Source organism: Acanthaster planci, linkage group LG02, assembly GCF_054643075.1.
Source record: "Acanthaster planci isolate LZ-2023a linkage group LG02, COTS_SCS, whole genome shotgun sequence".
Lineage (NCBI taxonomy): Eukaryota > Metazoa > Echinodermata > Asteroidea > Valvatida > Acanthasteridae > Acanthaster > Acanthaster planci.
The window spans coordinates 1,210,345-1,232,328 of record NC_141778.1 but is presented as its reverse complement, the minus strand read 5'-3'; the positions used below and the strand labels follow the sequence as shown (position 1 = coordinate 1,232,328).

The following is a 21,984-nucleotide window of genomic DNA, read 5'->3' as shown; positions in this document are numbered from 1 at the left end:
CCAACTGACATGCCTTGGGTAAAGTTTTAGCTGGTTCCCGATTGATTTTACCTAACAAATTCTAAAAAAAAAAGTCAAAGATTTTACCAGCTTTGGGACTCTGAAATTCGTCATACCAAATCTGTCGCATCGAGGTAGCACGGTCGTGTGTAAAACACCTGCAATGTGAACAAATGTATCAAAGAAGCCCGGTTGGCATAGTTACCAATTCTTCTTTAAAAGGCAAACATCTCTCTAATGAGAGACTCTGAAAAATTCACCTGGTCCACTTTGCACACAGTGGAAAAGTTTTCAGTCTGCAGTGTAAGTTCAGGTACATTTTATTCAGTAGAGCGCTTTTTGGCTTTTTGGCAATGGCTTTTTGCGATTAAAATGTGCAAGTTGTACCTCGAGAATCAGTTGTATACCAGACCGTTCAAATTTACCGCCAGTGCATAGCTGGGAGTAACTCTACCTCTGGTCGCTTGAGAAAAACAAATTCAAGGTTTGGAGATAAATACATCAGCATTCTGACGAGCAGTGTCAAGAACAGGAAATACGATTGGAGATGGATTGGAAAAAACATTCAGCATTTGCTTAGGTCAAGAGCAAAAATATCCCTCCTACTCCCTGAAAGGAGACCTCAGTGTCTGAAATAATCAGAACTGAAGAAGCCAATGCCTCTAGATTCTTACTGATAAGAGCCATTTACCCTGCCAACTATTTTGGGTAGCAAGAAAAGTGTGTCAAGAAGAAGTCATTTTGGTTAGTATGTTGGGGCTGACACGAGGGTCCCGGGAAGTGAAGAATTAGAAATCCAGCTAACGCGTGGCGAGTGATGTTGATCACCTGGGACCTGTCCAAATAAAATCGGGGATGAACGATTGCTATCAGGGTTTCAGGATGTTAGTAAATGTTTAAGTGCATTCTTACTGCCCCTAAATCTGGTAAATTTGGAAACCAGAACTTGTCTGAATACCGAGCAGAGTAAGACTGATTTAGTTTGAGAATGTTAGAATACTATTTCCAAATTCAAAGTCGGATAATCTGAACTGTAACTCTTTGGGGATTTTTCCCGGATTGGTTCCTAAATGTCAAAAACATAGCACAATCCATAAGGCGCTTTAAAACTCGTTTTTTTTTAATGTGTATTTATAAATAATACTGAACATATGTTAGAAACCATCAAAACCCTGGGTATTTGAAAAGCTGATATTTCGGAACACCGACAGTAATAACTAAACATATCGTGAGGATGTACTCTAGTCAGAGATCATGATCACATCACTAAGAAAATTCTCCACTCTGGAAACACTCAAATAATACTCAAAGCTTTCCACAGTTCGGTTAAAGAAAGGCCCCTACAATCACTTCCCGTTTGTAAAATTTACAACAGACAAAACACAGGTAATAACTCAACTGCAGTCATAATCTTTGCATTAGAAATGTTTTATTTTTGTATTTGGGCAAATGATTACAGAGCATCATCTTGTATACATCGTTTGTTTGTAGTTTTTTGGAGATTCTGTTGGCTCAAGTCTTGGGCACTCTGAAAAAGTAAATGCCATCATGCGTGTTTTCGCTGCTTTATAATCTCAGAAAGTATGCTCTTCAATCAAATAGTTTAAATTCAGAGGACGAAAAAACTACTGAATGATGTATTCAGTTGCTGGCTTATTCAATGACAGAGAGAAACATCTTTCTGGGTTGTGTGATAGTTTATTGGAGGGGTAGGATTTAGTTCATTTTACGTATGAACTCGTTGATCTTGTCCTCCCGGTTGCCGTAGTCACCCCCTTCCACAAAGTGGTTTCCCTTCTTTCTGTAGCCACCACGAGGGCTGCTGAGCTTGAAGGGCCAGAGGAAGTTGTTGGCCTTCTTGAAGTTGGGGCCGACAGTGAAGATCTCATGGATGAGGTCCTCCATGCAGATGATGCCGTACTTGCCTGGAGAAAAGATGAGGAAAATGGAGAATGTGATGTCATATCAAGAAAACATTATCTGTCACAATCTGATATCAGGAGTCATCAAACCATTAGTTAGAAATGTGCTACAGCACAGAAAAGACTTGCTTAGTAAAAACAGGTTATCAGCCAAAATGCCATGTATTCTGTACTTCTTATGACTGGTTCTCTGCTGATTTTGCTTGGCAAACGAATCTGGTGAGCTATAATTTCTGCTTTGCAGCACTACAAAACTAAATTCCAGTTTTAACAGTATTTAATTCAAACCCTCCCAGATCCATCAAAATCTTTAAGAAGCAAGGGAAAAAGGGTTTAACAATTGGAACTGGTTGTACCTAGTGACTTTTCGATGATCTCATTAGAGGTGATGGGCACACGTCTCATTTGAACCTTGCCATAACCACGCTTGTAGACGAGCTCACGTACCGACTTCAGATTTGGGTACCTGTAAAAAGGAAAAACACAGGACAAGGAACGGTGAGCAATCCTGAATGAAATACCAGGGTTTTATTTCACAGTTCTGCGATGATTACATCTGTAAAATTATTTGGTCATGGCTTGAAATTTCAAGCTGTAAGCAAGTAATTTGTATTACGTCAACAAAATTATCTTAGCACAAAAAAATGGTTACCAGCCAAAGTGTGTAAAATATACTGTTTTGGACTGGTTCTCTGCTAATGCTTGGTATATAAATTTGCTCAGCAGTTATCTCTGCTTATCTGTGTAGCTAACCAGTTCCTTCCTTGCACTCACCCCCAGGCAATGTATGGTTCAACCAGTCGCAGCATCTGCAGGGTGGCCTTGTTGAGACGGATGAAGGATCCATTGTGGATCTGCCGCAGTCGAAGCAGTTGAAGGATCTTGCGCACCCTGGGGCTGACGCCGTTGATACTGTCAGAGACAAGGACAATCACTCATCACTCATTCCAGAATTCCCAAGATATTCTGACTAGAGGCTATCCTGAATCTTACGATGCTCTCCAATGCCCAAGAAGCCAATGCTCCATTCTTTGTACTTAAACTTTTCAAGGGCATCGGCCCCACAAAATCATAGTGGCTAAGCTTTACCTTTCTAAATCCTACCAAACGCTTAAAAAATCTGATTTTATAGACGGGGGTCAGTTAGGGTTAACGTTGCATTGCTAATGTAAAAGATTACAGAGTCTTTGCCATCCCTTCAAGACAATTATTTGTGAATAATTTAGATCTTTTTTTTTTCACAGTACACATGACAATTCAACTACTAATAGCAAGTGTTAAGTCAAAATGACCAGGTTTCAATGTTTTTAGCTTTTCAATATTTAGAAGGATAGTTTGGCTTCATACGTGTATTCATTTAACACTTCAGCTTAAAATCTTGAAAGCTTTAGTCTAGATGTAAATGCATGGTTACAAAATTTCAAGTTCAAAAACTCCACAGCTGAGCTACATGTAAAATCATATTCCTCAAACGATCCCTTACCCACGGATTCTGATGATGAAACCAAGCTTAGGTTCGTCCGGGACATAGAAGTTGTTATGCTTCCTGGCCACACGCTTCAGTCTGATGACATCGCGTTCCTTTCGCTTGTATTCCTGGATGTACTGCTCAGCACGCTTGAAGATTGTCTTCCTTTTGACAGCATTTCTCTGCAAACAAAAGCCCTAAGTCTTGACTACTGTAGCAATTAAAACCAAAAAGATGAAAAACTAGTCCCAGTCTCAGGATGGAAACTGAGAACCTGGCACCCTAAATCTTTAATTCTGGAAAGAACATGATGGGAATTTTCTTTTAACGGACAGATGGATCCTTCCATTTGAAGCACTTTTGCTTAATTTGTAATTGCTTCATACAGTTGAAACTTAACAATGTCAAAATTGAACTTCCTTTGGGAGGGATGTGTAACAACTTCGTCAAATGACTAGTGTGTTTACCTTCTTTTTGAGAAGTCGGACCTGAGCCCGGCGTGCCTTCTCAGTCTGAGCCTTTCTCCTCTTTTTCAAGAGGGTCTCGGGTTGCGTGGGCAGCTTTGCTGGAACACTGGCATGAACAGAAGGAAAAAACATAAATTATCGCCTTGGGATTCATAACATTTAGAAGTACTTTGTCAGTCTCAGTCAGACATACTTGCAGCTTGGTTGCACCTGAGCAATAGTTGCATGCAGCACAAAAGGGTTTGCCCCATGGATGTCAGTTAAATGGACCATTTGCTAACTCCACTGGGAACAACTCATCTGTGAAGACAGCTCAACCAGTGGGACTACGCAACTGTTTACCAAGTTGTAAGTTACGACACATCGACTTTGACACAGAAACAACCTGACCATGCAAGGTTGAACATGACAGAGTGTGGGGCATTTAATACATATTGCAGATTAATGTGTTTGGCAAAATACGCGTGTGTCACCTTTCACTATGACTCAACTTGGGCCCCCTGACGCAGCATGCACAGGTAGGGCCAATTTCATAGAGCTGTTTAAGCACAATATTTGCTAGAGCGTGAAAAAACCTTGCTTGACAAATCAGTTTACCAGCCAAAACTCCATGTGATGCATATTGTTTTGGAACTGTACTCACATATCTTTTGGTTAGCATGACTATCACATGGATTTTGAGCTGCTAACCTTTGTTTTTTAAGCAAGTTTTCTTTTGCGCTTAAGCAAATTTTGTGCTTAAGCAGCTCAATGAAATTGGCCCCTGCTAAGTAGCACATGCCACCTAAACCAGAGCAGAGCAAGGCTGCGAAGGCTATGCAGCAAGAACAGTGGCCTCGGGCACTATCCACAGTGCAAAGTCGCTAGTCTGCTGGTGTGGGAAGTGGTAAATCTCACCCCAGTCAGGGAGCTGTTTCTTTTTTCTATGGACACAGCTTGACATTTGGTGCATCAACCCTATGAGACTGGTTTGAAAAATTGGAAGTGTTTCTATTTTGAATACCTCCACATTTTCATCGGTAAATGGGACTCTTTGGGAAATTTTATTGCTTATAAATGGCTGATAGGTCACCGCAGAGAACTGGTGGCATCCATAAATAGAATTCCTTCCAAGCAAAGTGCCTGTAAAACACACATGCACACAAGTTGTCTGCTCATCCAAGCTCTCTGTTGAGACATGTGTCACGCTTTTGTCACTTTGTGCATTGTCATGATAGACCTATGTATGTGTAGTCCAACATGAAAACCAAACTGGCTTCCGGACATTGGGCAGATGTTGGACTGAACAACAGGGCTGAGGGACAATGGTTTGCTTTCTGTGGGGTTCGTGTGAACGGGCCGGATGTGTGGCCCCACAGTTCTGGGGGTAGGATAAGCGGGTTGTAGGTCAACTTGACTGTTTGCCAACTCGAATTGAGTCAAGTCGACTCCTGACCAACTCGACCGTCGACTAACTCGACCGTTGAACCAACTCGTCTGTTGACCAACTCGACTTCAAAGTTGAGTCAACTCCACCATTAACCAACTCGACTCTTTGCCAACTCGACTGCATGATTGAAAAATAGATATTAAAAGGGGAAAAATAATGATCGGATTGGTTCCGGATCGCGAAAATTATGGATGCTGATTTTGGCTCAGTGAACCCACGAAATCAACTGAAATGCAATCAATAATTGAACTTGTGCCAATGAGATACTCAAAAATAATTTTCCCAACATGAGAAGCACGCACTCACAAACCCCCAAAATCTGTCTTCACACTGTGTGCACGCACAGATCACGTCATGCACAGTAAAACAAATTACACGCGCAATCCAGAACTAGGAAAATGCATTCCTTCCATGCCCTGTCCCTGTTGCACTGTTTGCACGGTGGAGTTGGTCGAGAGTCGAGTTGACCTGACACCGGATAAGCCTAGGCCTAAACTGCTTAAGGAAAAATGCTTGCTTTTTAATGTCAATTGGGAAAGGGTGCCTTCTTTTGAACCTGCTCTCTAGTTACTTAACCCTCTATCAGTTTTACATCTCTAGTCCAATGTCATGATATTGTTGCCCCTTTAAAAAAAATTTTTCAGGTTCAACATATTAAAAAATTTCAAAAAAATGGCCAACATGGTCAATGGCAATGAGTAGGCCTTGCGCCTAGCCCAGGTTGCATTGCGACTGACGTCCAGGGTATAAAAAGTCCTCCTACAATGCAACATTTTTTTCAACAGTTTTTCTCACATTTTTACCAGGAGAAGACAGCTCAAATGTCGTTCACAAGTGCCTTGTACTACGAATTCCATAAATTGCTGTGTTGAAATAACTAAACACGCCTGCGAACAACACATTTAGCAGGAAATTTAGCGCAACTCCATGCTTTTAGTCGTGAACGATCTACGTTTGTCTAGTACGTATACTTACACATACGCAAAATAAATAGTAATTAACCGCCTCTTACACATGCGTGGAAGAGCTTTGGGTGTGAAGAAATCGCAGATAAGGCTGTGTATAAAACATGAGTTTTATCATGGGTACGAGTGCACACTTAAAATTAAAGCTGAAATCAGCTAGCAAAACTGAAATGTAAAAGTTCCAATACTTTTGTACAGAGTAGGTGTACAAAAAAGCTGAAATTCAGGGTCAACATCGAAACAAAAATAGCTGAAATCAGCTAAAAAGCTGAATTTTCACACCCCTAATCTATTTCCACCTCCATGGTCAGTCGTCTAGTGTAGGCCTAAATGAAGACAATGTCCAACCTGGGCCGGCTAGCCTAGCGGTCATGTCAACAAGCGTCAATAACTTGAAAATACGTTATACAGATTTAAAAGTGGTTTGATTACATTTTAGAGACTCTAACACTTGCCACTGTGTAAGAGAAACACCAAATTTGCTTCCAGATTCTCACAGGAAAATGAAAATTTTTTGCGATATATGGGGGCCGCCATCTGTCTGTCCTCTGCTGTCCACGCAAAAGCAAAATGGCGGCCGGTTGGACTGCCATGACTGCACTAACAGGCCGACTTTGTCACTCAAATTTCAACACTCAAATATCATTTCAGATAAATATAATACATAGAATCTTTGCATAAATATGCTTGGATAATTTGTTGAAGCTTTGTTGATGCTCGTTGACGCTAAATAGCATGACCCTAACCTAGCATAAGTAGTACCAGGGGTATTCTTAATGTTCTTATCCCAGGTTCTGAGGTTAGTTTTTTTAAATACTTCACCATCAAAAATTTAGAAGTACATTAATGACTTTTGTAAAAACACCAAAATCTCCCTTAAAAATTATCAAATAAATTTTGCCTTATGACTGAGCGTTGCTGAGCATGTGGCTTTCATCTGACATGTACCTGAACGTATGGATGTCAACACTTCAACAGTTTTACTATTATATGATTGAAATTTACCTATAAAACCACTTGCTTATACAACAAAAGTACACTATATCAAATAGAAGCAGTTTTTCTTTATCTCAACTATATCAGCTTCTTTGAAGTGAGGACATGAAACAGGATGTTAACGGGTTTAATCATTCAGAAATTTCTCCATACCCATCCGCCATTTTGCCCGTGTAGAAAGAGGCCCTTATATCTACATCCGGGATATTTTAATAGCTGCACCAATGAATATTTATATAAGCTACGCAGGTCATGTCACAGGCCAGGACGTCTCATTCATGCCATTAACATGATTAAGTAAAATAAACTGGATATGTTTACGTTTGCGGTCTCTATACATGTACATGTACATCATCGTTTTGAGTATGTGGGGTTCTGAAAAGAACCGGTGGAAAAATCCATGGTGCTTCAGCAAACATAACCAGTTTAATAGTGCTACCTCCTTCATGAAAAGCTTCAAATCTCATGATCTTCATCCCCTGATCTCCATTGGCATGATTGATGCTTCATCCGTTTTATTAGCAACTGACTGTTATTTTGTTAACCCTACAGTAAGCCCTATAATGCCACAAAAATATCAAGTAAGACGCAAAAACGCAAGATTTCACAGTGCTTAAATTTAGTACGAAAGCTTGAGGCCTACGGTCGAGGATGAGGCCTACATTCCAGGACTGATTTTGGAGATATCTGAGCTGAGACGAAGTCGACTCGGAGTACCATGCTTTGGCGCTCTAGCCTCAGCGTACAGCTGGCAAGCCGCGCGGCGTTGGGGCCGGCTAGCTAACAATTATAATCTTTACTTTCGATTCCGGCATGTGATGGTTTCACTTTAGAATTAGATGCTCGTACAAATCTAGCAATGTAGCATCATTATACATACGGCGATCACGTCTCAGCCTTCATGGTGAGATTTTTCTGCAGTTTCCTTTCAAAAAGTCAAATTTATCTTGAGATTCAAGTGGCCAAAATAAAGCCACATAGTATGTCTAGGCTTCGAGACACATTGGGAGGGTAATAGTTCCATAAACGGACAACACTTGTGCCTCTGACTCCGCGCGCTAGTTATTACCACATGGGTGATTTTGTCACGGTCGTATATAAAAAAAAAACCTGGACTTGCAACACCGTTGAAATAGAAGCCAACCAGCGGCCATTTTACCGAGCCGAAAACAAATGCACGGGTTGACTCGCGTCTATTGACGCCAGAGAGAACAAAGGTGGGCATTGCCGGGCAACTTTATATTCTTTATATCTTATAGTCCAGATTTTTTTCATATACGTCCGTGGATTTTGTACGAAGCTAGAAAGGCATTGTGCCTTTTGTGGATGAAAAAAAAGAGGCTTTGTTTGCTCCTTTTTCCTTCCCACAATGCCTTTCTAGTACAAGACTTATGAGACTTGTCTAAAAAACCCTAGTGTTTTACTAGAGATGCCAGAGAATTTTCTAGCTAAAATTCATTTTGTAGGACATGTTAATATTATCACTTTCTGATGGCTGTCATAGGCCTAACAGAGGAGAAACCTCTTTGTGAATGTTGCGCAAACGAAAGATTATAGTAATCTTATTTGATCCATGGAGCACGATTGATCCATTTATATTGTACTGGTAGTTATATACTTCAAATTCCAGTTATCATAGCTGGTAGTTAGGCTGGGCAGTGCTATCATCCATCGCATGATAGGCCTACACGTAGGGACTGGAGCTGTGTATGCCTACGGTCAAAGTACAACTTGAAGTTGACTACGTGAAGCCTGAGTAACTTAAGCCTAACTCATCTTTTGTGGGACATAGGTAAGTGAAGATCAGTTACTTCAAATATGATGAATATCATTTGTTTAAAAGTATTTAAATACATTTAGGCTACTCCAGAAAGGGCTTGTTACTTCCCTCAGCCTCTGAGTAGTTCTGATTGCTACTTATTGTATGGTCGGTATGAGAACATTGTCATTTATTGTACATGTATTTCATGCTGCAGAATTCATTGAAGAACATCTTGAATTGAACTGGTGCTGACGTCCTCATAACATCATCTTCATCATGAAAATTGTCATTGATGTGCTATGGATGACCATCAAGGTCCTCACTCTGCTGGTGTGGTCTTGGATCAAGTGGCTACTGCCATCTCGTCCAAAGTCTCTAGATGGTGAGACGGTGCTGATGACAGGAGCCGGTAGTGGTATTGGACGGCTCATGGCTGTTAGGTTTGCTCTCAAAGGTATGACAGAATCCTAATCAGTGCAACCTTAACTTCAGTTTCCCTAGTTGAATTGTAATATCATCTCATTTAGCTGCAACAAATGTCCATTGTGAACTTCAGAATAGTATTAATAATAATTTATAGTGCGCAAATGCCATAATTATGTTCAAATGCTCTCACTAATTAAATAAATGTTACATTATGCAAGTAAAATACAATAAATAAATTAATAAAACACTTAGAACTTAATCAGCCCAGGGTGCAACTAGTTTCCTAAGGTAGCTCAAAATGAATATGTTTTTACTTGAATCTTAAAATGTGTCGGTGACAAAATTTGACGGATCGTCACTGGCAAAGAATATAAAGAGGGAGCTGCCGCACAGAAAGCCCACCGTCCAAAACTGTTCAATACCCTCCCCTTGGGATAATCTAATAACATGGTGTTGTTTGATATCAATGAATAAGTGGAATTTACTTTGAGATAATGTGGTGCCAAGTTCTAACTATTGCACATTCGTCATATTGAACCACATCTTCAGTGATCAGTTTCTAGAATTATATCTGAAAGCTTTTTCTTAAGGAAGTAACTTCAGAACTTTTCCCGTCTGGACAGTGTGTTATTGAAATGTGAGCTTGTCATGGCATGATTTCAGGGTGTAACTTGGTTTTGTGGGACATCAATCAGAAAGGCAATGAGGAGACGGCCAAAATGATCAAGGAGGCGGGAGGAAATGCCCATGCCTACACAGTGGATGTCTCCAAGATGGCGGCAGTCAGTCAAGCTGCAGCTAAGGTCAGTCCAAGAAAGTGGGCAGCGCACATATCTTTATTGCCTGCTTGAAGTAGGATGTATAGAGAAGGGGTGTTTTTTCCGTGGAAAGGGTATTTTGAGAATTTGTGTGACATAGGAAGTTTGGTAGTTGTTGATTTGAAAGTGGTTGTTCTTTGTTACTTGGTATTGCATGATAGCTTTCATGTCTTGTTTTCCTTTTACAGGTCAAGCAGGATGTTGGTGAAGTGTCCATTCTCGTCAACAATGCTGGCATTGTCACTGGTCGCACTCTCTTGGACTTGACTGAACAAGAATGGACAAGAACAATGGCCATAAACTCAATGGCACATGTCTGGGTCAGTGTGGACTAGAACAATGGCTATAAACTCAATGGCACATGTCTGGGTCAGTATGGACTAGAAAAATGGCCATAAACTCAATGGCACATGCCTGGGTCAGTATGGACTAGAACAATGGCCATAAACTCAATGGCACATGTCTGGGTCAGTATGGACTAGAACAATGGCCATAAACTCAATGGCACATGCCTGGGTCAGTATGGACTAGAGCAATGGCCATAAACTCAATGGCACATGTCTGGGTCAGTGTGGACAAGAACAATGGCCATAAACTCAATGGCACATGTCTGGGTCAGTATGGACTAGAAAAATGGCTATAAACTCAATGGCACATGTCCGGGTCAGTATGGACTAGAACAATGGCCATAAACTCAATGGCACATGTCTGGGTCAGTATGGACTAGAACAATGGCCATAAACTCAATGGCACATGCCTGGGTCAGTATGGACTAGAGCAATGGCTATAAACTCAATGGCACATGTCTGGGTCAGTATGGACTAGAACAATGGCTATAAACTCAATGGCACATGTCTGGGTCAGTGTGGACTAGAACAATGGCTATAAACTCAATGGCACATGTCTGGGTCAGTATGGACTAGAAAAATGGCTATAAACTCAATGGCACATGTCTGGGTCAGTATGGACTAGAACAATGGCCATAAACTCAATGGCACATGTCAGGGTCAGTGTGGACTAGAACAATGGCCATAAACTCAATGGCACATGTCTGGGTCAGTATGGACTAGAACAATGGCTATAAACTCAATGGCACATGTCTGGGTCAGTATGGACTAGAACAATGGCCATAAACTCAATGGCACATGTCTGGGTCAGTATGGACTAGAACAATGGCTATAAACTCAATGGCACATGTCTGGGTCAGTATGGACTAGAACAATGGCTATAAACTCAATGGCACATGTCTGGGTCAGTGTGGACTAGAACAATGGCTATAAACTCAATGGCACATGTCCGGGTCAGTATGGACTAGAAAAATGGCTATAAACTCAATGGCACATGTCTGGGTCAGTGTGGACTAGAACAATGGCCATAAACTCAATGGCACATGTCTGGGTCAGTATGGACTAGAACAATGGCCATAAACTCAATGGCACATGTCTGGGTCAGTATGGACTAGAACAATGGCTATAAACTCAATGGCACATGTCAGGGTCAGTGTGGACTAGAACAATGGCCATAAACTCAATGGCACATGTCTGGGTCAGTGTGGACTAGAACAATGGCCATAAACTCAATGGCACATGTCTGGGTCAGTATGGACTAGAACAATGGCTATAAACTCAATGGCACATGTCAGGGTCAGTGTGGACTAGAACAATGGCCATAAACTCAATGGCACATGTCAGGGTCAGTGTGGACTAGAACAATGGCCATAAACTCAATGGCACATGTCTGGGTCAGTATGGACTAGAACAATGGCCATAAACTCAATGGCACATGTCTGGGTCAGTATGGACTAGAACAATGGCCATAAACTCAATGGCACATGTCTGGGTCAGTATGGACTAGAACAATGGCCATAAACTCAATGGCACATGCCTGGGTCAGTATGGACTAGAGCAATGGCTATAAACTCAATGGCACATGTCTGGGTCAGTATGGACTAGAACAATGGCCATAAACTCAATGGCACATGTCTGGGTCAGTATGGACTAGAACAATGGCCATAAACTCAATGGCACATGTCAGGGTCAGTGTCATATTGTTACTTCAGGCTGAACAACAGTGCACATCTGTGAATTTGGGTCAGAAATGGTATAATTGTTTGTTTTACTCATGTTTTTCATGTAAATATTTGATATTTTGATTTGTTCTGTTAATGATTAATTATTAATATGTTTTGGATGTTCTGAGAAAAAAATACGCCTGAAATTAACCATGAGAACTTTTCCAATCCAGACTCTTAAAGCTTTTCTGCCGGATATGATCAAATGCAACCATGGCCATGTAGTGACCATAGCCAGCATCATGGCCTACGTTGGTCTGCCCAAGATGGCCGATTACTGTGCAAGCAAAGCAGCTGCAAAGGGAATCCATGAATCCGTGGAGAGAGAGGTTCTGGTGGCTGGAGCTGACAAAGTCAAGTTCACCATCGTTAATCCGTACCTCATCCACACAGGCATGTTCTCCGGTGTGGCTATCAAGTGAGTTCAACCTCTTGTAGATATTAAAGATGCATTCCCGCTTCCGACCAATATCCATGTAAGAAAGGAGATGCATGAGTAAGGGTTATAAATTTCATTCCTGTACGCCAGATCTGTAGGGCATGCTTTCAGATGGACAGTTCTTCAGGGAGAATAGGATTTGGAAGTATTCTTGTTCCTTTTTGACAGCCATGACATCTTGTTGCAAGGCCTTGCTCCAGAGTATGTTGCCGATCGGATCTTGCATGCTGTGCAGACCAATCAGCAGGCACTATTCATGCCGCGAACCATGTACCTGCTTATCAACCTGAAGTCGTAAGTGCTTACAGCAATATTGGTTTTTGATAAGCCACAACCTCACACACATGGGATTTTCTTGTCTTCACAAGGCTTTAAGTCGTCATAAGGCTGGCCTTGAAGTAGTCAAGATGTTTCTTTTTGAAGTCCTTACAAGACTGGTTCTCAAGTCCTCACAGGAGTGTTTTCAGGTCCTCACATAACTGACTTTCAAGTTCTCTAACCCTTGTGCCCAAGTCCTTGTGTGCAGGGTAAGATTCATCAAGTTACACTTGATGTCCAAGGTTTCGCTTGTTGAGGTCAAAGTCCAAGTTACCGAATCTGCCATGTCAAACAAATCCAACTTGGGAGTTTCTGTTTTTATCATTTCAGTTGGCTTCCTGACAACTCCTTTATTGTCATTGAGAAGTTCTTCAACGTGTGGAAATCTATGGACAAGTTCATTGGCAGAAACAAGACCAAGTGAATAACACAGAATCATGTTGCCTTGTGCTAAGTAAATGAAACAGTTCATTTAATCTTGATATCTGGTATCAAGTATTTATCCAGTGTGCTTAACTAAAGTTAAAATTTAATTGTAATCAGCACTAATTGTCCAAAAGAATTCAGTGTGTCTATATTTAATGGGAATATGCACCTTGTCATTGTTGGTCAGATTGTTGGTTGGTAGCATTTGATAAAATTTAGCCCTTCACCGAGTCGATGTTTGAGGAACATTTTCTCAAGGTTTTTCAAGAGAAAATATTTCTAAGCACACAAGTTGTCAGCTGCCTTTGGTATCTACTCTGGCAATTCCAATCTTCCCAATCCATCATGGAGGCTAGTGGGTTTGTTGTCTCTATCTCAGCAACCCAATTTAAGAAAGGGATGTAACTTGTTCCCTGCCCACCGCCCTCTTCCTCCCCAGCTTGGCCCCATCAACTTGCTGGTCGCTCTGGGATGCTGATGGTAGTGCCCTGCCAACCCCACCCACATCTTGTCTCGAGCAATTGGCCGTGGGTTAGCTTCCCATGCCAAACACAAGTTTTCTCAGAACTCTCAGAAGGCAATGACTGGTGGTTGTAAACAACATGGGTGTAGTGAAATCATGGTGTTAAATACATGTACACAAAATTAAATTATTCTAAAATGTTATCTCGATAAGTTAGCCTTGTCAGGGTTTACTATTTGAAAATAGTTAACTTATTTTGGTTTTGTTTTTTCATTTTATTAAAATCTGCAATAATGAACAACAGTGCAATGAATGAAGTGCAAATGTTTTGTGTTTTCAAACAAAGATCAGTATTTTAATGCCTCATGTACATTTTCCTAAAAGAAATCTATGCTGGTGTTTCTTGACTGAAACAATGAGTTCCAGGAAAGGTTCCAGATAAGGCTTTCAAGCCACCCCCACGAGACATGAACTACAAGGCCGCTAAACTAGCGCTGGGCTGAATATTCAGAGTTCAAAGGTTCAAATCCCACTCGCTGCTCTATTTTTCTCTGGTTCTAATGTTGTGGCTGTCTGTCTTCTTTAAGCAAAGAAATCATTTGAAACAGTATGTTTTCAAATGTCAAGCTACATGATAAAGGACCTACAAAGAAACATCACTACTCTCAACCTCTTGAAAATTGGAAGGTATAGTCGACTCTTGTTGTAAAGAAGACTTTTGTAGCCAAATATTGTTGTAGAGAACAGATTTTGAGAATCCTACTTTCTTGAATGCTTACACTTTTCTTTGTTTTTCCACTTCTCTTATAACAAGGTCCTGGTTATAACAAAGAAATCTGTCTGGTCCCTGCAACTTTGTTATTACAAGAGCCGACTGTAATTACATTTAAGGGTAATGCTGAAAGAACCGGGGAAGGTGGTATGCTCGACATTTTCTCCAGTATTGTGGCAGTGCATGCGTTTCACTCACCGAGCCTTTCAATAACAGTCGTTTGGGCACCAATTCTGTAAACATGCTGTTCTTGTGCAACGTGCATTGCTCGGAGACAGGCCAGCAAAAAATCCATACTTTTCCTTTTGACGTGTCGCAAGCCGACAAAATGAGGCCATGAACTTCAAATGATTATATTAAACATCAAAATCCTATGTCATATTAAATTGAAAGCCTTTATATGTATGCTAAGTTTCAGAATTATCAGGCATGTCACATCTGAGATGGTTGAGCAATCCCAGCTCTTTAAGGGTTAAAACAGTATTTATTTCCAAAGTTTGTTTCTAAACTTGACCACGGACAAAATCATATTGCTATTTCTGTAGTAACACCAAGCAAAAGTATGAAACAATTTGTCAAAGTATAACTTTTGCTGTTAAAAGAAACAACATGCATAATTCACCGGAAGATTTCGAAAAAAAGTTGAAGTGAAAAAAAGGCCAAAGCAATTTAACTTTGTGTAAGCTTATTAACTCACATTTTTCCTTCTGTAACTCTGTTAAAATATTTTTCAAAGTTCTCTGTATTACACAGTGGATCCATAGAACTCTTGGTGCTCCATTTGTAACCAATGCACGACTATTAAAGTTTTAAATTCAACGGCTGTGAATATAATATTGTGTCTTATGCATATTTTGAAGAAGTCTAAGATGAGGACGGTTCTGGAGACAATTCTTGGGATGTTGTTAGTCAAGGTGCATTCCTTCTTCATCATCTCCTGGTTTGTCCTCTTTCTTGGCTTTGTCTCCTCCTGTCATTTTCTGGAGAGCTTCACCAAATGCCTCCAAGTCTGTGTTAGGTAACAGGTGACAGAAATAAACCGAAGGTTTTGATTTCTTGTGGGTTGATACCAGGGGGGAATTTGTTTTTTTGGGGGGGCGGGGTCATGCCCAGGAGCCAGAGAAGATGTTTTTTAAAAGTAATGAGAAAAAGGCAATGTTTTGATTAATTACAATTTCTTTCCTTTCCAACAGTTTGTAAAAACCCCGGAATGTAACCTCACCTTTCAGAAAGGCCATAAAAAGTTACATGAAAATATTTTCACATTTCTGACTCCATCCCCCGAAAACAATTTTGAGCACCTCCCTGAAAACTTGGTTATGTATGTGCCCTTGGTGCATTCATGTACTTGGAAAGCTTGAGTAAGTTTTGCTGAACAATTGGGATAGTGGGTGAGAAGAAAATATCATTCACTGGTGGTGGGGGGGGGCTGTATTGAAAGGAGGGGGGGCAAAGCTGGATCAATGTGTATTGGATGCAAAGAAATATATTGTAGAAACTCCCATGTCACTAGTTAGATCTGATGCCCCAGCTCAAGTTACTGACTACAAGACGGAGCTTTCCAAAGACTTCAGAAAAGATCTTTCAGTCAGCGGCTGTGATATGCCTACTCACCCCCCTTGTTGGCTGCCTCGGTGGCCTCTGGACCCAACCCAAACTGTCCCATCAATGGTCCCAGCTGACCAGACTGGAAGGCGGCAGTAAACATGTTCAGGGCCTGAGGAAGGAAAAAAGAGATTTTGGAGACCCAGGCAGAAGAGGATGCCTGCAGAACTTTTTGGCTCCAAAAAAGGGCTCCACAGAACAAAAAGGTTAAACGCCGTTGACGTTATATCCTTAGTAAGTTGAAGTGCATGTGGTATGTTTACACTTTACAGAAAAATTAATGAGGGTCACTCCGAGTACAACACAGCTTGTCTGTAAGAAAAACTATTAGAAAACAAAATCAAACCATAACTGCACCAATAACGAGTATAAAAACATTGCTGTAACAGCAGAACGACCAATCAGCGACAACTTGCTAACCTGTTTGAACTGAGGAGACTGCAGAGTAAGTCGCAACTGCTCCGGGTCCTTGGGCAAGGACTCTCCCTCAGGCAAGAATGGAATCAACTTCTGCTGTAACTCAGGCTTGGCCAGGATTGGTGCCATGGCCTCAGAGGTCAAGACCTTGCTCAAGTCTACTGCTGTGATGGTGAGTGGATGAGGACAGGAAAACAATCACTGAATAAAGTCTTTTGTGGAAACTATCTTTGTTTTATCAAAGCCAAGTTGTTACACTTCTCTTGGATTTTAAGACAAGTGGAACTTTCAGGTTACACCCACAAATCACATTAAGCCTTATCATGGCCTTTGACCTCACCAGTGTGTCTTTCCTTAGGACTTTCCAAAGTTTGACGAAGGAGGAAACAGGTTTGACACGAATACTGAGTACTTTAATAAACCATTTCTTAGATTTTGCACTGACCAGGTTGTTGGGCTGGTGCCTCTGCCTTGGCTGCCCCAGAAGGATTTGGAACTAGAATCAGAGAGAGGAAGAATTATGACAAGGCTACTATCAAAACATGCATGTACTTTTACACACTACGTTTCATAAACTGCGTTAAGTCATCTACAGAACCTGTGCTATTTGTGGGAGTAATATTCAACATAAGCACTGCTTCTAAATAGCCACTGTCTGTACTTTCTGTCCAGGGTATTTGGGATATTATGAAGTGCACAACATGAAGAGCGCACTGCTACCCTCACTTTCAGTCATTATTTCATAATTTAAGTCTGACCTTCCAACGGAAGGTCAATATTTGGAAGGTCAATGGTGCTTGGGGTCTTATAAGATGACCACTAGTGCACGGATGCCCTCAATGCCAATCCATATTGTTTACATTTTACATCCCCAACTTTTCACCAAAAGGTCACTATTCTTGGCCAGCACTTACTATTCATGGTGCTGAGAATACTCTGCAAATCACTCAGTTGAATGGCCGGATTTTGCTGCGTTGCCGTCGTAGCAGCAGCAGTAGTTGAAGGGGTCACAGTGCTGGTGGTGCTGGCTTGTGGTTGGGTAGTGGTGGTTGCTGGGCGAGGCTGGCTACTGTTGGACGTGGTTTCCTGGGCATGGACAGCTGGGGTAGACTGTGCACGAGATGGCCTAAAAGACATGAACAGAAACAATGGATATCGTTAAACTTGGATCGAGCAGTGCCAAATCCTATGTGCATTGAGGTTAGTGGAAGCTAGAACTAAACCACCGACTTACGCAGCAGATGATGACGATTGGGAGCTAGATGGACGGCCAGCTCCAATCAAGCCACCAAGACCTCCAAGTCCACCCATACCTCCCATGCCACCTACAAAACAACAGGACAACTGAATAGGTGAACCAAACAAAGAAAAGAGGGACAAACAATCAAGAAAGCAACCTGCAATTCTGTTTGTTTAACCAACTATTTTGTTTTACTTTCCCGATGGACACAGTTCAAGATTTGAAGAATGCTTCAAGAACAGGTTGACCTTTGACCCTGCACTGTCATACTGACCTAAGCTGCCGCTGTTCAGTAGCTGCATCAATTGTTGTTGGTCCATGTTGCCAAGGACATTCTGTAAACCACCCTCACCTGAAAACAGAAGGCCAATGCAATGGGTATCACAATTATTTCCGTAGAATGTGTGCCTGCTTGTCAATTCATCACTGGTGGTTTAAAAATGTAAGTTTGTGACCAAATCTATCTGACAAAATGGGTCTAGTAATGACAATAATGACAATCTTTCTCGGATACTACATGCCTTATAAACCAATGGAATCTCTTACCTAGGGAAGCTCCTAGTCCTGCCAACTCTGGGGGCAGGCCCCCGGCACCTGATCGTCCCCCTCCCCCACTAGAACCTGGGGCTGGGGGGTTGTTCAACATCTCATTCACTTTCTTGCAGTGCTCATCATCTTTGTCTTTCTTAGGTTCCTGGAAAATGATAACTTCAAAGATTTAGGAATAATGGTTTTCACAGTAAGAAACTAGGTAAAAAAAAATAGCACCTCCTCGAATTAATTGCTGGTTGATTAAGTACATGTGTGATCAAAAACATAAAGGTAATAATTGATTTTTTCCATTGTTTCATGACAAAGTCGAAACGGAAAGGCTGTTAAACTTGATAGAAAAGGGAGAAATTGCACAATTTGGAAAGGGCTTTGTTTCTTAACCCCTTCACGCCAGGATTCTTTTGACTGCGACTGCTGGGCTGCGGTATGCCCAGTATGCAAAGCCTTGTCCATCAGCAGGTCCACATTGAAACCACAGGTGCATGATGTTAGAGTGTGTGTGCACTTTGCACTAATCCTCACACAAAGCCACGGCTGTCGACGTCTCTCGGAGCGAAGGGGTTAAGTGACATTTGAGGATAATCCTACCTGCATCCAAAAGAAGAACTTCCTAGAGGAGGACTTGAACTTGAGGATGTAGACACGCCCTGTAGTGCATTGTGGGACAGATTTGAATTCGCAGTCGTCAGGAAAGATGATCAGGTCCTAGAACAAATGACAAGAACACTGTGACTGAGATCTGAAGCTCAGCTTACTGGTATTCATTCCTAGCTCTGATGTGGCAGACAGCATCATTATACCATGACAGCCAGCCATTGCATTTATACATGTACATGTACACGTTGGCCTGTTACAACTGCTCCAACCGTGTCCACGACACAGCAGGGCATGTTATCTGGAGGAATTGGATTTAAAATAGCACAATTACAATGACTCTGTATAAGTTTTTCGTCTTTTAGTGTCTTGATATTTTTGTTAATATCTGAGTGCTTTTGTGTGGTTTAATGTTTTTATATCTTGCCCGGGGGAGAACGATTTTCTGTATTTCAAAATGCCGACAGAATAAATATAATAAATGAATGAATGGCCATCTAGCTGAAAGCCAGTCTGAGTAACTTGAACTAGATACGAATCGCATCTTTTAACATTTCGACATAGTCGACGATAGTAGAGTCCAAGTACCCTTCATACACTGTAGGCTTTCCCTTCAAATAATTGATTTCACTCAAAATAGCTTGAACACTGTCATACCCGAGTTCAAAATCCTCAGAATTCACCTCCAAAACAGTCCTGATATGGTCTAATGTACCCCTCTTAGGATTTAGTGGGAATCAGAGATTCCAATCATGTTGGTAAGGTTTAGTCACATAGGAGAAGAAAGGAGAAATTTCCTGTTCAAGCTGGAAACGCTCTTGCCAACCAAACTTAAAGTTGCCATTTTCTTCATGTAGTGATTCAAACCATGAGTTCACCCTAACCCCCCAAGGGTTGCTGGCCCTAACCTTCCCCATTCACACAAAGTTAAACACCCATGTGGGACTTTGTGCACAGAGGCTGTTGGACTTTGTTTTTCTGAGGTATGCCAAACCCAATGCATAAGCCTGCTGTTATGGGCCTACCAGACCTATTCCAACAGAATGAAACACTTTACTACTGTTTACTTCTGTGTGGTTGGGGAAGGTTAGGGTTAATATACCTGAAGATGAAGTCACAACAAGCCTGCCGAGTGGACCATTAATAATAAGCATGCGATGTCTACACCTGCTTGCCAACAACTGTTTTCTGAGCAGCACAACATTTGGTAGCTTTGAATACACAGACCTGTACACCTGACGCTGCAGTGCTCGGGAAATAGATGCCAGTATGCGTGTGCAGACAGTGTATGCTTATTGCAAATGGTCCGCTCGGCCGGCTTGTCATAACATCATACAGTTGGAATTGATACACGTAAAAAGATTGTGACTTCAAACTCAGCCAACAAGAACATTTTTGATTTGAATGGCAAATTCCTCTTTCCTTTCCATACCTGTACGTGAGCAAACCTAATACCACCATAACTGCAATTACCAATTCCCACCAGTGAATGCTGAAGTGGGTACACTGGAGTTTAAGGACGGTTTAAGTGCTGTGCGTGTGTCGAGCATAAACGGTCAGATTTTGACAGATTTTGAAGTCGGAAATACATGTATCACTTAAAGCCCCAAAAGTTTTCCTTTGGCGTTTCAGAAAGCCAGTAAGTGGTGAAAAAGGTATGTTTGGTGAGTCTTTGGAATTTTTGAGAACTGTTGTCACCATACTCTATGTACAGGCGTGGAGCGTTGGTATGACGATCCCGTCCAAAATCATACAAAGAGGAATACTAACGCTCTACTCAGTAGAGCTAGTCATGACGGTAGCACTGCAGTGAAATTTATTTTAGGATTTTTCAGACCAGTCTCACACTCAGTCACTGGTTATTTGTTGAACCGCATCCCTATGAAATTCATTTTGTGCAGTAAAGTACAACTATAGTCAGGCCGAGTTCGGGCGGCTTGTTACCGTATGTTCACGATTGCCGGGAACAAACAACCGGTTATTGCTGGTAGTTAGTGACAAGCAATATGCAACATGGCAGCGTCCATGTAGGCTACGTTATTCGAGAGTTAATGTTTGGATGGGCTGAATTCTTTTCGATATAAGCAGGAACATTCATTTCTGTGTTACGGAAAATAATTAATGTTAATTTTGCAAAACTTCCCATTGTCTACATGGTCTATGGCTTTGGAAACCATCTCTCTCCTTTTTGCAGCTGTTCAAAAATCAAAATCTCGTGAGTTTTTCCGAGTGTTCCAGTAAAACTCTAACGAGGAGGTGGTGTGTGATCCTGTTCCGAGAACAGTGTTCTTGAGTCGTGTTCCCGCCCTTTGAACGCGAGAACAAGAAACCCATATCAAGAAAGGCCGCCCGAACTCGGCCTTTATGTCTACTCTCTTCCGTTTTACTTTTGTTTTCTTACATCCTCAACGACGCCTGAACCTCGGTCCTTCCAACAGAAATGCATCAACGAGTCGTCGGATTGGTGCACGTACAAGAGCCCCTTTCGCTTGTCCGGAGTCACTGTTGTGCCTTTCAACTGCATTTTTCCAGCACGAAACTCCACTAAATTCTTGCCACTTGAGCGGCTCCCAGCAGCAGCGCTCCCAAACAGAGCACCAGACATTTTAGGGCTTAGAAAACCGGCTTCTCAAAAGGGAAACTTTAACTCCGAACTTTGTAAGGAATGTCATGCAAGTACTCCACGCACGATCGTTACACTGCAAAAACATACAGTGGTCTTCGATTGTAGCGCCCTCTTAAATTTAAGAGGGCGCTACAATCGAAGACCACAGCGTCTAGTATATAGTCGAGTCAGCAGCCAAGGGGTATAAAACTTATTCAAGTGAGAATTT

At 41.5% G+C, this 21,984-nt stretch overlaps 3 protein-coding genes across 12 annotated transcripts; 1 reads left to right on the top strand and 2 right to left on the bottom strand.

Annotated features, from left to right (window-relative positions):
• Positions 1 to 1,412: 1,412 nt before the first annotated feature.
• Positions 1,413 to 7,479, bottom strand: rpl7 (ribosomal protein L7). The gene is made up of 6 exons (XM_022245789.2): positions 7,401 to 7,479; positions 3,858 to 3,963; positions 3,406 to 3,572; positions 2,697 to 2,834; positions 2,279 to 2,388; positions 1,413 to 1,925 (listed from the first exon to the last, which is right to left on the bottom strand). The coding sequence occupies exons 1-6, from the start codon at positions 7,409 to 7,411 to the stop codon at positions 1,717 to 1,719; spliced, it is 741 nt and encodes a 246-aa protein (XP_022101481.2). The 5' UTR covers positions 7,412 to 7,479; the 3' UTR covers positions 1,413 to 1,716.
• Positions 7,480 to 7,579: 100 nt separating this feature from the next.
• LOC147799782 (epidermal retinol dehydrogenase 2-like) lies at positions 7,580 to 14,273 on the top strand. Of its 9 annotated transcripts, none has more exons than XM_087133184.1 (8): positions 7,580 to 7,798; positions 8,878 to 9,039; positions 9,224 to 9,463; positions 10,099 to 10,238; positions 10,442 to 10,573; positions 12,498 to 12,742; positions 12,932 to 13,057; positions 13,412 to 14,273. In XM_087133184.1, exons 3-8 carry the CDS (start codon positions 9,286 to 9,288, stop codon positions 13,503 to 13,505), a joined length of 915 nt encoding a protein of 304 aa, XP_086989310.1. In that variant the 5' UTR covers positions 7,580 to 7,798; positions 8,878 to 9,039; positions 9,224 to 9,285; the 3' UTR covers positions 13,506 to 14,273. The 9 variants fall into 9 exon arrangements, with proteins under 9 accessions (XP_086989310.1, XP_086989311.1, XP_086989306.1 ...); XM_087133185.1 differs by having other exon boundaries at positions 7,580 to 7,828; XM_087133180.1 differs by lacking the exon at positions 7,580 to 7,798 and adding an exon at positions 7,835 to 8,151.
• Positions 14,274 to 14,296: 23 nt separating this feature from the next.
• On the bottom strand, positions 14,297 to 21,867 carry LOC147799781 (proteasomal ubiquitin receptor ADRM1-like). Of its 2 annotated transcripts, none has more exons than XM_087133167.1 (10): positions 21,552 to 21,867; positions 19,145 to 19,261; positions 18,551 to 18,698; positions 18,279 to 18,356; positions 17,999 to 18,089; positions 17,679 to 17,890; positions 17,210 to 17,260; positions 16,768 to 16,928; positions 16,357 to 16,459; positions 14,297 to 15,751 (listed from the first exon to the last, which is right to left on the bottom strand). In XM_087133167.1, exons 1-10 carry the CDS (start codon positions 21,753 to 21,755, stop codon positions 15,648 to 15,650), a joined length of 1,269 nt encoding a protein of 422 aa, XP_086989293.1. In that variant the 5' UTR covers positions 21,756 to 21,867; the 3' UTR covers positions 14,297 to 15,647. The 2 variants fall into 2 exon arrangements, with proteins under 2 accessions (XP_086989293.1, XP_086989294.1); XM_087133168.1 differs by having other exon boundaries at positions 16,768 to 16,925.
• Between the last annotated feature and the right edge of the window lie 117 nt (positions 21,868 to 21,984).

Bases quoted from the DNA above. Each gene is read 5' to 3' on its own strand.
- rpl7 (XM_022245789.2), bottom strand. The intron at 3,573-3,857 runs GTAAACACACTA...TTTTGTTTGCAG, and splicing joins TCCGACTTCTCAAAAAGAAG to AGAAATGCTGTCAAAAGGAA. The intron at 1,926-2,278 runs GTACAACCAGTT...TCTTTTCTCCAG, and splicing joins GATCATCGAAAAGTCACTAG to GCAAGTACGGCATCATCTGC.
- LOC147799782 (XM_087133184.1), top strand. From the start codon at position 9,286: ATGAAAATTGTCATTGATGTGCTATGGATGACCATCAAGGTCCTCACT. The intron at 12,743-12,931 runs GTGAGTTCAACC...CCTTTTTGACAG, and splicing joins TTCTCCGGTGTGGCTATCAA to CCATGACATCTTGTTGCAAG. The intron at 13,058-13,411 runs GTAAGTGCTTAC...TTATCATTTCAG, and splicing joins CTGCTTATCAACCTGAAGTC to TTGGCTTCCTGACAACTCCT.
- LOC147799781 (XM_087133167.1), bottom strand. From the start codon at position 21,755: ATGTCTGGTGCTCTGTTTGGGAGCGCTGCTGCTGGGAGCCGCTCAAGT. The intron at 18,357-18,550 runs GTAAGAGATTCC...TTCTGTTTTCAG, and splicing joins AGGACTAGGAGCTTCCCTAG to GTGAGGGTGGTTTACAGAAT. The intron at 16,929-17,209 runs GTCAGTGCAAAA...TCACCATCACAG, and splicing joins GGCACCAGCCCAACAACCTG to CAGTAGACTTGAGCAAGGTC.